We start from the raw sequence: 17,175 nt of genomic DNA on the forward strand, positions 1-17,175 counted from the left end.
GACATATTATTTTATTGTCTCTCCTTTGCATTAGTATCATGATGCAAAATGAAATGCACATCAATTATTACAGAAAACTTTAAAACCAGGCCTCTTTAGTAACAGAGAGTTGTGTCTTGGAGGGACTAAATCCACCAAAATATCCTGGGAAAGCCTAAGATCAGCCAAATTGCAGCATAACCTCCCAGCATTCTGAACAGAAGCAAGAGAGCAGGAAAATGGTGCCAGTCTCTAACTGTGTGGAACAGGATAATGAGGTGAGAAACATCTCTTTTGTATGAAACAAAATGAGCATAACTCCAGGCTCAAAGCCACAGTCCATTACATAATACTGTGTTTGTCTGGAATTGTTAATTAAAAAAAAAAAGAGAGAAAAATCATGTTGTTTATGTAGGAAATGGGAATTCCCAGGAGTCATCTCACTATTTGTATGTAGCTAGGTATTTCTGGGGAACACAACTAGTTAAATGAGAAAAATTGCAGAGCAGTGAGGGACACAGAGGAGTACAAATCATGCAAACCAAGGTTCTCTGCTGATAAGTTTGTTTGAAGGTGAGACAAGGAGATGTGAAGAAAGACATACTTAGGATTCAAGAGAGAGGGAAAATACTTACCCACATAAGAATTTAGGCAAGACATAAAGGCTAACAATTCTACTTTTCAAAGAGTATTGTGAGGCATAAATGGTCTGGTGCATTGTGTTATGTTGCAGTAGAAACAATTACTTTCATAGCAGCCTGTGCTTTATGAGTTTCGTTGGAAGTTGTCTTGATGCACAGACCAGAGAACTGACTGCTAATATCTGCATGAAAAATATATTTTTAATATATAGCTTTCTTTTATAAATAACAGAATTCATAAAAGTAACTGTTTTTTCCATAGCTATTTTCCTAAAATCAGTACAAAGAAATGGCACTGTGAGGTCTTTTCCTCCCCCCATAGCCAACCCCCCTCCCCCAGGATATCTGTTAGAAACTACTGGGGGCCTGTGATCGTAGTCAGTCCAACAAAATCCCATGTTTCTTCTAAAAGGACTTCGTTAATCACCTATCTTGAGATGAAGTGAAACTTTTAGATTGTATTTAGGGAGGGGGCTTTTTTTAATCTTAAAAAAGTGCTAATACACTTCCACTTGACGCTGTTTTCATTTAAAAGTGAGTTTCCATGCTGACATTTTTCTCTTTCCTCCAGAAAAAAAAAAAAAAAAAAAAAAAAAAAAAAAAAAAAAAAAAAAAAAAAAAAAAAAAAAAAAAAAAAAAAAAAAAAGCTGTGAATAAACTTTTCCCAGAATAACTTCATTCAGGAAAGCATTATTTCTTGGCTTAGGGAACTACCAATGAGTGCTGTGAAAGAACAATGATTCACAATAATTCTGTGCTGGATACTGATATGACAGCACTCCACTACCCTGCCTGTGATTCAGTCACCAGACAAAATAGATAGGAGGGAGGATCTCAAGAAGTTGTAGAATGACCACAAACTTCTCAGCTGGAAGGTAGTAAAGGAGTTTGCAATGGGTTAATGATGAGGCTAATTAGTAACATACAGACAGTGTCTGCCTCAAGTGCCCGAAAAACTTTCCCCTTTTGACACAATGCCAGTAAAAACAAGGGAAGGCAGTTCCACAGTGACTGGGTAGCAGGACTGCTGAGACTTGGGCTGTCCATGCAATTTAATCCTACTTGGCAGCTGAGCACAGCATCAAGGTAGTCTTCAAGGAAACTAGAAGTGGAAGAATTTTATGCATCCCTTTCTTTACAAAAACACATTTTGATACTGCATTATACCTTTGTCAAATATAAATATTTTTAACCAGAACAAAAAAAAACCAAACCCACAAGAATGCAAACCTTACACCACTAAGTTCAACGTACAAGAATAAATATTTCCAACATCCCTTAATGTAACAATGCAGATGTAGTGGGCATCCCTGCAATTACTGAGGCCACAGGTTTGTTTATGCTACAACAAACACTTCATTTCTGTTTGCTGTCCATGCACAGAAAGGCAAGTAGCAGGAAAAGAGGTGGGAGTGGGAGTGATTTGTCTTGCAGCCTGAGTGAGGGAGAAGCTCATGGTCGTTCTCAGCATGGCATTACTTTTAGACTGTAGGGCTTTTCTGGACTTCTTAATCATTTCAAAAGTTTTAATTGGGGTATTCCCAAGCAGGACCAGCCATTTCTGCAGTTACTTCAGTAGCTGTTTCTGGATGTTGCTGTGTTTCTCAGTACTGTTTTCTGACAAATTTCTATTGCCTCTTTTTTCAGGCACGTTTCTCTCCATGGTCTGAGCCTTCTTCAGGATATGATAATTGAATTGATCTTACTCTACAGACATGGATGGTGAGCAAAGCAGCCAACAAAAGGAATATTTTTTTTAATATTCCTTAATACATTCCTTTAATAATTTAAAAGGTTTATTTGTTACTCTGAAAAGGAAAATGCTCCTCTCTATGAAAGAGACTTTGTTATCCTCACTCAGGAGCTAGGGAACAGAATATATTAATATTACATCCATTTCTCCTTGGCAACAATCATGAAAGTTGTATTTTTCATTAGGTTTGGAATGGCTGTTCCATGGTTTCCCTCTTTGTTGCCAGCACAATCTGTAAAGCTTGGAGAGAGAACACATCTTCATTCGGCTTTGCAAAAAAGGTCTAAATCAGGTTTAGACTGAGAATGTCAGAGGATGGAAGACATTGGAGCAAAGACAAGAGAAGGCAAGTCTGCAACCTACCATAGTACTGAAGGAAAGCTGTAACTTAGAGGCTTGACTCCAACAGGAAATTTTCTTCAGAAAGGACAGAGCAAAAATCTCCTAAGTTGCTTCTGGTTTTCTTGGAAATTGCTCACATAGTAATCATGTCCACCATGTCATAACCTATCTCACTTCTCAAAGTGATATAATTAAAAATTGTTATGCAGTAATTCATAGAAATGCCCATTGAAGTTGCAACCTAATTTCTGTGCTCACCTCTAGTTTCTTTCTTTTTAGGACTTTGATAAATTTTAACTCTTACACTGAAGAGTTACAGGGTTGGTGTTTGTCTTAAAAACAACCCCAAGCATGAATATGGAGAACGAATATGCCTGGAGGTTTCATTTTCCCAGCAACCTTAGTAGGTTTAAAGTACAGTAGAATAAATGTAGTTTACAACTGGCTAGATGGTTATAAAGGTGTAACAAAATACTACATATGAAACTTCATTCAAACATTACTACGAAATAGCTAATAAAAGCATTAGATTTTATTACAACTTTTTTATTACAACTTTCCAGTTGTAGACCTAAAGTTGATTGTGTTAAAAAAAAAAAAAAAAATCCTTAATGTATTGATGATGGAAAGGGAGGCAGGAGAAAATGCACTCACTGGCATTGTGTCATCCTTCACAGAGCTGTAGATTCTGAACTCCAGAAGTCAAAGGCTGTGTGCAGTGAGTTTTATTCCTTCCATAGACAAATAGGCCTAGCACTCAATTTGAACTGGCATAGAATTTCATTGACTCAACTGAGTAATGAACAGGCATTTTAACACCTTTCAGAGAAAAGAAATTAACAACCAAGATTGGGGCTGATTTTTTAAATTTTCATGAGCGAATGAATGAATTATAGGTATTGGTGGCATTTCGGTGATCTTTTTAAAAGTAAATTTTGATATAACAAGAATGTGAAGAAAAGATGAAGGTAATGGAAATGTATGTGTATCCCTGCAAATATACCTGCTAATATATTTTAGTGAAATGACAAAACCACCCTCTTTTCTGTGAAAGACATAAAAAATTTAAAAATATGACATTTTCTTCAGATCCCCTAATATGAGCAAGGGAATGCTCTAACCACATCTTTTAAACTTTCAGATTCAGCTGGAGAGACATACATTAGGAATAACATGTAATTTAGTCTAAATTTGTAGTTTCCAATCATAAGGTAAACTATTCTAGAAACTTCCAAGAGAATGAAAAATCCTGCTAGTGCTAGTAGCTCTTAGAATCAGTGGAACCAGACACCAGGTGAAACATACATCTGCCCAACCCCTTTATTTACTTTATTCTCATTTTTACATTAATTTAACGGTTTATATTAAGGATTAATTTCAGAAAAAAGCTTTTATTCAGTAACCTCCTAAACAATAACCTTCTACAACACCATTTAAGAGTGTTGTAGAACACAGCACTGGACCGGAGCTAGTTCAGTGCACGTAGAAACACCAGTTGTTACCCTAAGGATAAGGGGTTATTTGTGAGTCTGTAGATTAATATTTTCTTTGACTGCTTCCCCGTCAAGTTCCCAGGGACCAGCTACTTTCTAACTTTTTGTTTATGGCACCTTTTCTTCTAGTGTATGGAGACAACATAGCAAAGTGACCAACAGAGATTCAGTTACCAAAAATCATTTTGATAATGAAAAGCTGATCTGATTTCTGGAAAACTGACTGGGAACCTTAATTCCTAATTTTCTGGTAATGTTGTAACTAACTCTCTGTTCCAGTGAGTGATACCTTTTTAAGCTGATCTCTGGAAACTGTTCTGACACTTCTAACATTATCAGAATGTGCTTAGTTAGCTTTTGTGCAGTCGTTTCTAAGAAAGTATTTTATATAAATACCCCGTTAAAAACAAATGAAAAGATAACTTATTTAGAAAAGCATCATCAAGTTCAAATCCTGATTGATCACTAAAGATTTAAAGAAAAAAAATCCATACAAAACTATGACAGAGTGCACACCAATGTATTCTTAGTGGTTGGAATCTCCTCAGCTTTTTTCCTCGTAGAAGATTATTCTACCATGACTTAATATTTTCAATTTATTTGCATTTTTTTATTCTCTTAAGAGGCACAACATAGATGTTACACCTAGATGTTACACCTGGCTATATGTTACACCAGTTTTTAGATACTAAGCTTTATTGGGAAGGATGTTGTCTTTTTGTTTGCACCTTCATAGCTACATCATTCACTGTATATAAATAAGAGAAACAGCATAAAATGACTAATTTAAGAGGTGATAAAGTAACAGTAAAAATACCAGATGAATAAACTTGCATAAACCTTTAAAAGGGGTAGTGGTAGAGTTGTACTTAAAAATGTTCACTGGCTTTGGAAGCAAACAGAATTACTCCCAGAAGACATGACTTTTAAGTTATCATGAAGGATGAAGGTGTTTAAATAGATAAGTCATAATAGAAGCCCCATTAGTATGACCAGGGGGCAAAGTAAGCTTGCTTACTGAGATAGTCACACAATCCTGTGTCGGCATCTGGCTACATGAGTAATGTCTTTTTATATTCTTTAAGAGCAGTTGGGGAAATATTGAAGTCAAAACAACACTGGCTGTATTTGTGTTTGAAATACTCAGCATAAATAGAGACTTGAGATGCATTTAATTTTTTTACAAGCTTAGAAGTGTAGATAACCTTAACTTGACTCATGTGTGCTACAGGCAATCACTGTGGAAGAACTGGCATGCAGTAACTTGTACCTGCAGTGACAAGTGACAAGTGACAGTGACTCATGACCTGCTCTGCCATTAACAAATATCACATTTAACATCTTCAGTGCCATCTGAGAAGTGCCAGGACCTGCTTCTCTATATGAGAACACAGGCAGAAGGCTGAAAATACAGGGACAAAGGTTAGGGGAGTTATAGTCCAGTGTGGAGAGACAGAATATAATGCAGAAGATGGTAGAAGTGTAGGCCAGAAAGAAGGATATGTAGAAGTAGGAACACTATAACAAGGCCTGTGACAAGTAGGTCCGTGCAGCTCTCTAGGCCACAGTACTCACAGATACCTGAAGCCAACAAGCAGAAATTACTATGATTTTCTAATAGTGATCTTTTGTGTTTTACCTCAGTCTCACAACAGAATACAAACAACAAAATGGTAAGGAATTGAACAGAAACAAGAAACAAATCTTATGACAACCGACTCTCTCAATACGGGCTGTATTCTTCATCTGTGCCATAAACTGCTGCCCTCTTCTTCAATCCTCCCAACTTTCCATAGGCTGCATTGGTGGGACTGGAGTTCCAAATTTTTCTTCATAATAAGGAGGTCTATATTTTTCTTTCTTTTAATAAAAACTAAGAGTCTGATATAATCCCTCTGGCTATTGGGTAATCAAGGGCTAACTGAGTTTTGAGCTGATTAATTGGTTTCATGACTTCTGCAGAAAAGCAGCTGGAAAGCCAGCGGAAAGGATGAGTTCTATTTTCAGTTATTAGCAAATACACCCTTAGAAGTGAAGAAGCTAAAGAAACTTTGATCAAAATTCACTGTAAATAGGATACAACCTGTCCTAAGCAACAACTTCACTTTTCCCTTATATTAAGGCTTTGCACAGGGACCTATTCATCCATATTGGAGCACGTTGGCAGGGAAGGCCAGGCGGGATGAGGCTGTGGAGGCATTGCGGTGCCTGCCTGCTTTGGAGCCCTGCTTCACTCTGTTTTTTCCTTCATGGCAAGGTACCATGCAGGCAGCTCTCTGTTCTGCTGGCTGTCATGGGACAATGAAGTGTTTGGAAATGGGTGAATCCCATCTCAGACTGCCAGGTCCCTCAGCAATAGGTCTCACTGCTGACCTGGAGGAAGGTAAGGAGCAGCCTTTCAGTGCAGGCAGAGGGCTACTGGGTAGCATCAATGTCCTAATGTTCAAAAGATAAGTTACTTGTTTGTAGAATTGTCTTGTTAAAGTTTAGGGCTGGACATGCTTCGGTGATCTTGGGGAGAAGGATGCACTACTGATAGTGGACACAAAGAATGCAGAACTTATGGGCCACAAGGCAGAACTCCCAAGATAAGGAAGAAACTGAAAAAGCCCACTTGGCAACTGTGCTGAAATGAGCTCCAAACGGGTAAAACTTAGTTCCATTAGGGGGAGATCATGACTGCTAACTCAAGTGACCCATCAACTCAAAAGAAGAGAAAGACTGAGCATGCAGACTAATTAGCATAAAAAGTGAGGGGAATTATAGAATAGCAATTAACAAGAGAACTATGTAACTTGTAGCCCAAGAACATTAATGCCTTTGTTTGATAAAATATATAATTAGAGAAAAGTTTTGACAGTCACTGTGCTGGCTTTGTGGATTTGCCACCCAGCCCCCATTTCTGTGCAAAACTGTAAATAAGTCAAAACCTCAACCCTGTGTGTGGAAGCTTCTTGCAGAACCTGTTTTGGAACATCACCATATGCTAATGTCTTTGGGGCTATAACAAGGTCACCTGGCCACACTGCCTTCTGGAAATGCAACTGATACATAAACCTCAAGAAGATGTGCTGGGGAGCTCTGAACAGTGCTAACGAGGCTGAACACTTGCAAGGATTTTCCTCCTGTATTAAACACCCTTGTGGGTAAAGAGTTTTGGCCTCAATTTGTGAAAGATCAGTCAGACATAGTCATTAGGTCCAAGCATGAGGGAAGGTCTGCTAGAACTTGCTGTGCCACAAATTAACTGTGAAAAATACAAATGTGAAAAAAACCAAACCAATTTACTATGTAATTCTAGTATAAGTGAACAACAACAAGTGGAAAAACCAAAGCAGAAAATTATCTAAAATACTAGAAAGGTTTCCGGGCCTTAAATTTGCTCTGTTACCTGGTTTTCTTGTTGGGTTGCAAAATAACATGAAAAGCTTTGCTGAAATTTCCTAAAATACCATGTTGTTTAAGGGACACCTACCTGAGTCTCCAGCCTGCTCAGTGCTTCAGCAGAGTTTTGTGCTGGCCGTGCCATCCCCAGCGTCCTGCCTGCTGGATCATCACTCAGAGAAGCATAGAATCTTTATCAGGAAATTACATTGTGGAACCTAGACATGGGAAAAAAAAAAAGTACATACAGTGTTGCAATAGATTTCTGAGTGGCTTTCAGCCCATCTTTAAAGTTCATTCAAAGCAGGAAGCTGCCAAGATTTCGCAAGTTACTTCTGCAAGTTGCCTTTACATCTTCTGAACCGATGGAAAACATGAGACACAAACTTTTTAAAAGGGTTATTTTTACTTAGATAATAGAATCTGATTTTTGAATGCTGCAGTATAAGAGGGGTTCTCCCTGGAAAATGAATATTGCCAGCAAAAGATAATTTTTTGTGACTTCTTATAACAATCACGGTGGCTGTCTAGCCCTCTTTATTACTGTTCTACAGATGACACAATAAAACCTGTGGAATGGTTCCAAAAAATTGGAATGTTTCCCTTCGCTTTTATAAATTTTTTTTCCCGATTTGATTCGTTTTCAAATCTTGCAAGTGTTGAGGTTGGAGAAACAAGAAAATTTTTGTTCAAGTAACTGGTTTGTACTCATAGCAAGACCTTGAAGACATACAGCAGAAAATGAAAACATGTTGGCAGAACAGTTTATTTGGACATTATATTAGTAATTTTTATAAAATCAGTCCCAGCATAATCTGCAAGAAAATAAATTGGTGAAGGAGGCTGCCAACAGAAGCTGTAGAAGCTCCAACCTCAGAGGTGTTGAGAAATCAACCAAGCCTGGAGCAATCTGCTGTAATGTTGAAGTTAGCCCTGCTTTAGGTGGGAGGCTGGAAGAAGGGTCCTGTAGATGCCTCTTCCAGTGTAAACTATACAATAGAAATAGGCCTTGAATTAAAAAAAAATATTTGATGGAGGAAGAGGCAGAAATATGCAAACACACACACATGTGAGATTGCATAAACATTTTCTTCAAAAATTAAATTAAACACTGAGAATTTCAAAGATATGGGCTGAGAACACAGTCCTGTTTCTATATGTGTAAAGGCACTATTGCCTACAGTTTTGTTAGGGCCTTCTGCAGCTGGGTATCAAACAATAAGGCCCAGTTTCAGTTACCTTTATTTTGGTCAAGATGAACTTTTTAGAGCTGGAATTTCCTACACCGAATTACTTACTCAGGCTTGTGGTTTTCTTTTAAGTCCCTTTAAGAGTAGTTCAGTCATTTCCAAAAGCAAATTAGCAGAAAATATGCATTTCTTTGGTATAAAGAAAATGTTTACAAGTATTTAATTAAAGCTGTGCTTCTTAGTAGTGTGTTCCAAGTTTGGCAGTCTAGAAAACCGGCACAAACTTGGCCAAGTCGTGAGTGGCTTAGTTGATTTACATAATTGCAGAAGAGATTTGTTGGCACTGTGTAGGTGGTCTCCAACAGTCTCTTCACTGACGAGAACATATTCCATCTCAGAGCTTCCAAAGCGAGTGGAACTCTTTGTATGTGTAATGGTAAAGGGTGAGGAACAGAAATCACTGATGCTGCTGGTGCACAGCAGTGGAATTCGAGTAGTGTGACAGGATGGAGAGCACAGCAAAGAATTAAGACATGGTGGAGGTGAAAGGAAGTAGGACAGGCTGAGTGTAGCAGAAGGATTTATGAACACTAAAGCGTATTCTACTCAAGAACCTGAAACTCAATCCTGTGCTCACTGCCTTCCCATGAATGCATAATTTTAAAAAGGTATTAAATCTTTAATCACAGTATGATGTAATGATTTCCTTTTTCTCTTACAGGATTTATGAACCAAATGGATTGTGTTCACTGAATGGACTAAGCTCCTGGAAGAAAAAAACCCCAAACCTGTATAACCCTCCTTGTTTGAAGAAGGAAGATGTGTAGAGAAGGAGAAAGGAGCTCAGAGAAAGAAAACATGGGTTCAATGACAAAGACAGCTGGATGCTGCCCTGAGGAAAAGAGTCCTGTTGAAATAGGAGCCAAGCCTAAAAGAGTTAACTGAGATATCTTGGCCTGATAAGAAACCTCAATACCTGTTTTGCTAGAAGAACATTTTAAGAGCACTGGTTAATATCATGTTCTGTTCTGCTCACTGGACCAAAGGCCTTATTATAGAAAGAATAGGAGTAGTACACACACAGTAATAAATTAGGTAAACTAGACGTTTCAATAAGATCTAGAAGGCCCAGAGCCAGGATTTTGCAAGCTTGAAGAATTCAGGTCACCTAATTGAAGAGGTCAAATTGAGGAAGACATCCATGGCAACCACCAGAGGGATGAAGGCTTGAGGAGAAGACCCCCACAGTAGAAGACTGTGCATGTCTGGAAAGACTCTGCCCTGAGACCGGCCTGCTTATTAATATGTATAATAAATGATGTAACCATGTATCTAAAGGGTATAAAATGGCTTAGTTTTGCACTTGCAAGTGGACCAAGTTTTTGCTTGCTCCCAGCGCTGTCAATAAATACCTTTGCTGCTCAAAGATCAAAAGCCTCTGGGCAGTTTATTATACCAAATTTTTCGGATTCACTGTCCCTACCTTCATCTCACCACCTACCTGTGATTTGGGCAAGCTCCTTAATGCAGATTTTTCACAAGCAACAATCATTTTCTGAGTTCCCTCCTACAAGAAAAGCTATAAGCAACGAGGCAACGTATGGGAACCACAGTCTGATAACTTTGGCCACTACCAGCATTCAGTGTTGGACACTGGAGAACAGGTTTACCTTTGGAATCCCCAGGCTGAGAACAGGACCCAGTGCAATCCCAGGTGAGCTCCCACTGCCACCTTCCTTCCCATCCCCTCTGCTGCCCAGCCTCTACGCTGCACGCGACAGCCCTGAGTACAAGTGATCCTGTAGAATCAGAATTAATCAAACCTCAGGAATATGAAACACCATTTGACCTATTTACCCTGCCAAGAAGCAGCATAAAGAAAAGCTCTACCAACTATACCATTACCAAAATACACTGCAAGTGAACCAAACCATACTCCTTGTTCTTCTGCCACAGGCTACAATAGATGAGCCTGTGAGAGCTACTCTGACTCTTCATTTCCATGTTCTTACAAGCACACTACACACCCTTGTTTTTAACAGGTGTGCCTGTCATGTGTCTGTTATTTTCACAACATTCAACCTGAGGTTAAAATGACATTCAACCTGAGGCTACAGGACTGTATGGCTTATACAAACAGATATAATTTGTTATTTTTGAATAAGTGTGCTCATGTTGATATCTTTTGTTCTTAGATGTAGGCTGGCAGCAGTAACCATCTGCAGGTGCCTAGATTTCCACACCCCTGCAAAACCTCTCCTTAGTTCTGAAGGGCAGGTAAGGTTCCTCCTTTCCCTTACAGGAAGACAGACGATGACACTGTCACTTGCCAGAGATACATGCAGGCACCACTGGTAGAAGTGCCATAATTCTTAATTAGCCAGTGCTGCATCAAAAGAGGCCGCAGAGCTCAGGTCTAACTTTCTATCATGTTGCTTTACCAACCAACAGGAACCAATGTCAATAATATGTTAACAACATATTCGCAGTTAAAATTTTATTTAAGATATGTGGAGTAAAACCTTGTCACTGCTGTTATTCCTTTACAAAAAATGGGTCTTCTACTGCATGAGTGGTTTATAAGATCCTTAGCTCAACAACTGCATTGTCAAATTTGTGTCTGCACAAACAGAATCTGTGGCAGACAGTGACACCATCAATGAACACAAGCCCTTTCTCCTACAGACACAATAAGATTTTCCACGCTGCCCTTATTTATGGCTTAAATTCTAGGGAAGGAAATTACCAAGCACTTGATATTCATAGCCTTCTGGCAGAGACTGCAGCCAGGAAAAGGTGCAGTGGGAACTATATCTGGCTAATATTTTAGAATATAGTGATCTGTCTACTCAAAAATAAATTACAGCCAGTAAATATTTTTCTCCTGTATTTTTATTTACAAAAACACACCCTATTACATTTGATAAATTCTAGTCATGGGTGGGCTGGTTTAGCAACTTTGGTGTAAGATTTTTTAACTATCACAGAGTACAACCTTTCTTGTCTACATGTATTTATTTTTATAAAACAGGCTTTTAAAAACAGTTCATTGGTGGGAGAAAAACCAAACCAGCCATTTTTTGATAAAGAATTTTTAATCATTGGCACTAGAGTCAATTGGTAAACTATAAAACTGTTAAGTTGTAATTTATAGCAGCTATAATGACAGCAATGTCTGAATGATCACCCTATGCTGCCACCTCATCTGTTATAGCACAAAGTACTATAAGATGGTTTGTAATGATGCATATATCTTGTTGTCTGCTAATAATAACTTATCATCAAGGACAACAGTTTAATTATATAGTACATCTCCTGCTGGCTTCCCAATATTTCTGCTACTGTTCACTAACTTCTTAGCTAAAAAGGAATCAGTCTCCTTATTTTACACTAATACATTAATTTATGAATGAGAGACAGAAAGCTTTTATTAGTTGCCAAGGTGCCTGAATTCTTTGTGTTCTCATCATGATATAAAAATCCAGCCCAGGCTGCTCATAAATCCTGATGGATGATGGAGAACAGGCCCCAGATCAGTTAAAGGGTGTGGAGAAAATCCCAGACTAGAGTTCTCAGAGAGCTGTGCAGCATATTAATCCAAAGGTGGCACTCAGCCCAGGCCAAGTGGGATCTGTGTTTACACTGATACAGTACGGTGAGCTTGAATAAAATATCTTTCTCTTCTAGTCCTTCCTTCAGGTTCATTCTGAGCGTGGGATCAGAGCACCTTTCTTGGGAACAGCACTGGCCCAGCAAGAGCAGAGGAACCTTCGGTGTGCAGGAACCCTTGAGGTGGGCACAAGCAGCTAAGGTTCAGTGTTTGGCACAGAAGCAGTGAGAAGGTAAGTTGATCTGGGGTTAATGATACAAAGTCAGAACTCCTTTCGTCTTTGAAAGAATAATCTGTCTGTGTAGGTACCAGGGACCTCCAACATTTTCCTACCCCATTAAACTTCTGCTCAAAAAGGAGTTTTGAGCACACGTTCCCATGAGAACCTATTAACAGTGCTACCTACTAGAGTTTGCACTTTGCAGACACAAACTCTATCAGCATGTTTGTTAATATGATAGCGTTCATTCCTGGAGTGAATTTCTGTTCCATCAAAATGTGTAAAATGGGAATCAGAAACCTGAGTTGAGTGAGAAGAATGTCTTTAAACTGGGAAACTGTTCAGAGATGAGATTTTGCTTCATACACATTTATCTGAGAAATAAGTAGCTGATAATAAGTAATGGATAGTAGGGTTTTGCTCCCTCCATTCCTGAGCAATTAGTTTTGAAATGCTTTTGAAAATTAGGAATATTTTAGCGTGCATACAAGCAAATGGACATGTTGTGATGTTCTTGCTTTGCCTAACACACTCTAATTTGGTGTAGAGAATTGGAAATGTATTATAATAATGAGAATTGGCAGTGAATTACAGTCCTGTGGTAAAAATAACTTTAAAGTTATTAAACTCACTATCTTCCATTACGAGTTTTTAAGTGCACAGAAAGACCTCATAAAAAACCCAGGAATCCATGGGTATTACTGTCCTGGGGTTTAGCTCCTAGTGATGGTGCAGTGATGAAACAGAGAACGTAGCAACAAGACCGTGTCATGTGAAAAACAAGAAGAATAAAATCTGTACTTTTGTGCAGAGTAACAAGTTTGTTCCAACAACTGAGTTTGGGCTGCTGTGCTTTACTGATCCCTGCAAGCAGCAACACTGTGGTGTCCTGCAGAACAGTCGTCTTCTTTACATCACAAACCACGTTACTCTGATAGAACAGCATGTCTCACAGTGGGCTGTTCCAGATTGCCTTTCTCTCTGTTGTGCTGGCTGCAGCAAGCAGAACTACCTGAGCACAGAAGAGGGAAACATTTGTCTGACAGAACCCTGAACCTGACATTTGAAGGTTTCTGTCGAATGTATTACTGTCCATGGCCTGAAAGGCACTGCTCTTAAGAAAAAATCTAGCATTATGTTATCTATACTACACAATTACTCCACATCAGCCTCTACCTCTGGCCCCTAGGATCCCTCTCTATTTTCAGTGAACTTCTAAGAAGCCTTAGAACAGATCTGACTGTGGCGTTCAAACATTCATAATTACAGCAAGGTATCAGATTTGTTTAGGTTGGAAAAGACCTTTAAGATCATTGAGTCCAGCCATTACTCTGAGCACCACAGCTACATGTCTTTCAAATATCTTCAGGGTTGGTGACTATCACTTCCCAGGACAGCCTGCTCCAATGCTTGACCATCCTTTCAGTGAAAAATTTTTCATAATGTGCATTCTAAACCTCCCCTGGCACAACTTGAAGCTGTTTTATCTTGTCTTGTCACTTGTTACTTGGGGAAAAAAATGGACACCCACCTCACTACAACCTCCTTTCAGGTAGTTGTAGACAGCAATAAGGTCTCCCCTGAGCCTCCTTTCTTCATGCTACACAACCACAGATACCTCATCTGCTTCTCATCAGACTTGTGCTCCAGACCCTCCACCAGCTCTGTTGCCCTTCTCTGGACACACTCTAACATATCAATATCTTTCTTGAAGAGAGTGGCTCAAAACTGAACGCAGGATTTGAGGTGCACCCTTACCATTGCCGAGTTACCATTGCTGCCCTGGCCCTACTGGCCACACTATTTCTGATCCAGGCCAGGATGCTGTTCAGCCTTCTTGGCCACCTAGGCTGCTGGCTCGTGTTCATCTGGCTGTTGACCAACACCTCCAGGCAGGCAGGTTGCCAGCCCCTCTTTCCCAAGTCTGTAGCTTTGGCATTGTTGCCTGTCCAGATCTCTCTGCAGGGCCTTCCTACTCTCCAGGAGGCCAGCACTCCTACCCAACTTGTTGTCATCCACAAACTGGCTGAGAGTGCACTCGATCCCCTCATTCAGGTCATTAATAAAGTTACTAAACAGGGCTGGCACCAACACTGAGCTCTGAGGAACACCACTTGCAACAGGCTACCAGCTGGATTTAACTCCATTCACCACCACTCTTTGGGCTTGGCTGATGTTACACCAGTGGAATTCATGACCAGCTAGTTTCTCCAGAAGAATGTTGTGGAGGGGGATCAGGTAAGACAATCAGAACTTGCCTTATACCCGTGCTGACTGGGCCTGATCATCTGGATGTTCTGTACTTGCCATGGAATGGAACTCAAGATGATCTGCTCCACGACCTTCTCCAGCACCTTGGTCAGGCTGACAGGCCTGTAGTAGTTCCCTGGATCCTCCTCTCAGCCCTTTGTGTAGATGGAGATCACATTTGATAATCAGTCAACTGGGACCGTCTCAGTTAGCCAGAACTGCTGATAAATGACAGAAAGTGGTTTGATGAGCACTTCCACCAGCTCCCTCAGTAACTCTGGGTGGATCCATCAGCCCTATAGATTTGTGCGTGTTTAAGTGGTGTAGCAGGTAGCTGACCATTTCCCCTTGGATTCTGGGGGCTCCATTCTGCTCCCTGGCTTTTTCTTCCAGTTCAGGGGCTTGGGTACCCAGAGAACAACTGGTCTTACTATTAAAGACTGAGGCAAAAAAGGCATTAAATACATTAGAGTATTTCTCCTTCAAATTCTCAGAGTATTTCTCCCTTGTCATCATTTAGGAAGGGTATTCCTCAATTTAGTGTCCTCGCTGAAACACTCCAGGCACTGCTGGCTCGCTCCCTGTCCCACTCCCCAGCCCCCATGCAGTGGGATGGAGAGGAGAATTGGAGGCACAAAAGGTAAAGATCATGGATTGAGATAAGAACAATTTACTAGAAAAGGCAATGAGATAAGAAAAAGAACAACAAGAACATTAATAACAGACTGTACAAGAGAGGAGAACAATTCACAAGCAGAACCCAGCACCACCCAGTGCTTCCAGCCTGGCTGGAAGGGGCCCATCCCCCCATGTTTCCCCCTGCATCCAACAAAGGATGGAGGGGCCTTCTTAGCCTTTCTTTTGCTGTTGATGCATTCATAGAAACACTTTCTAGTGTCGTTTATGGCAGTAGCCAGGTAAAGTTTTGTTTGGACTCTGGCCCTTCTAATTTTCTTCCTGCATAACCTGCTGTTTGTTGCTTATGCTGTGTGCATTGGTGCAGAGGCAGTTCAGTTGAGCTGTCGATCCCATCACCTTTTTGGGGGGAGAAGCCCTAATTCCTACATGACCATTCTCAGGCACTTCCATTGTTTCCTATGCATCAATAACCCTCGTGTCTTTGCCTCCACGTGGATCTCCATTCCCTACCTCCAATGGCAGACAGAAGGAATTCACTAGTACATAGTAACTAAAAAACTGGCGTGCCTCCCCCAGGTTTTCCTCTAGTAAGCCTGGTTTTACCCCTTTCCTCCCTTCAAGTCTAGTTTAAAGTTATCGCAATGAGCCCTGTTAACTCCTGCGTGAAGATCCTTTTCCTCCTTTGAGTCAGGTGTACCCCATCTGTTGCCATCAGGTCCAGTGTTCTGTAGACCAAATGATGATCAAAACCCCTAAATTCTGCTGGTGTCACTAGGCTCAAGAGCCAGGGATTGGTCTGCCGGCTCATCCCACTTCTTCCTTTATCATTCCCTGCAATTGGAAGGATAGAGGAGAACACCACTTATGTTCCTGATCCCTTAACAGTCGTCCCAAGGCCCTGAAATATTTTGATTGCCTTTGGACTTCCTGTTGCAACTGAAAAAACAATAACGGATAATAATTGGAAGGCTGTACCAAACACTTCACGTCTTTAATCCAGGCCCCAGGAAGGAAGCAGACTTCCTGAAGAAGCGGCTCTGATCAGATATGGGGATTTCTGTTCCCTTCAGAAGGGATTGTCTATGACATCAAGCTGTCTTTCCTTTTCTTTTTCTTTATGGAAGCAGTTTTGGCACAGGCACACGGGTTGACTCAACCTCAGCGACATCCCCAAGCTAGACGGACCATCATCTTCCTTATCGTTCCGTTCCACTTGCAGAGCCTCACACCTCTTGTGCCCGGTCACCGGGGGAGCTGGGCCGGTCACAGAGACAAGCCTACTCACGTCCTCCGGGATCTCTGGCACCAAGCGGAGTCGTCCCTGTACCCGGAGCAGGGCACAGCATGTTCCCACCGCGGCTCTGCCGGGTGGATCCCACCGCTCCCCGGCCGGGCTGGCGCTCCCGCCCCGCGCTCCCGTCGGCGCGAGTGCCGCACCCTCCGGGGCAGTGTCCCGGTCACTCCCTTTCCCTCAGGGATTTTTATACGTGTGAGGGGCTTGGCCGTCTGGCTCCCAGGTCCCGCCAGCCGCTGTCGCGCCGTCTGCAGCTCCTGGCGCCTCTCTCGGCTCGCCCCGAGGTTCCCCCAGCCCAGGAAAGCCTCCCTTGCACGGCAGCGATGTGCTTCGGGTCCTGCCGGCACCGGGGCTGCTCGCTCTCTCAGTGTTACACTCCA

General features: G+C 40.9%; 1 protein-coding gene and 2 long non-coding RNA genes across 3 annotated transcripts in view; 2 read left to right on the plus strand and 1 right to left on the minus strand.

Moving 5' to 3' along the window:
- IL15 (interleukin 15) overlaps positions 1-17,175 on the minus strand; it is a 37,296-nt gene that overhangs the window by 18,908 nt on the left and 1,213 nt on the right. The window contains 2 exon segments of the mRNA XM_027729665.2: positions 7,684-7,713; positions 7,716-7,810. Coding sequence (XP_027585466.1) covers positions 7,684-7,713; positions 7,716-7,763 — 78 coding nt within the window. The 5' untranslated portion in view covers positions 7,764-7,810.
- On the plus strand, positions 44-2,713 carry LOC113992421. The gene is made up of 3 exons (XR_005567243.1): positions 44-257; positions 2,268-2,342; positions 2,559-2,713. It is a non-coding gene; the product is annotated as an uncharacterized LOC113992421 (long non-coding RNA).
- Positions 9,508-17,175, plus strand: part of LOC120325310 — a 40,276-nt gene continuing 32,608 nt past the window's right edge. Inside the window, exons 1-3 of the long non-coding RNA XR_005567241.1 lie at positions 9,508-10,496; positions 10,978-11,059; positions 12,470-12,624. This is a non-coding gene — a long non-coding RNA (uncharacterized LOC120325310). The remainder of the gene's footprint in view (positions 10,497-10,977; positions 11,060-12,469; positions 12,625-17,175) is intronic.

This window comes from Pipra filicauda, unplaced genomic scaffold (assembly GCF_003945595.2).
Source record: "Pipra filicauda isolate LSUMZ 115617 unplaced genomic scaffold, ASM394559v2 scaffold92_size2517590_pilon, whole genome shotgun sequence".
Lineage (NCBI taxonomy): Eukaryota > Metazoa > Chordata > Aves > Passeriformes > Pipridae > Pipra > Pipra filicauda.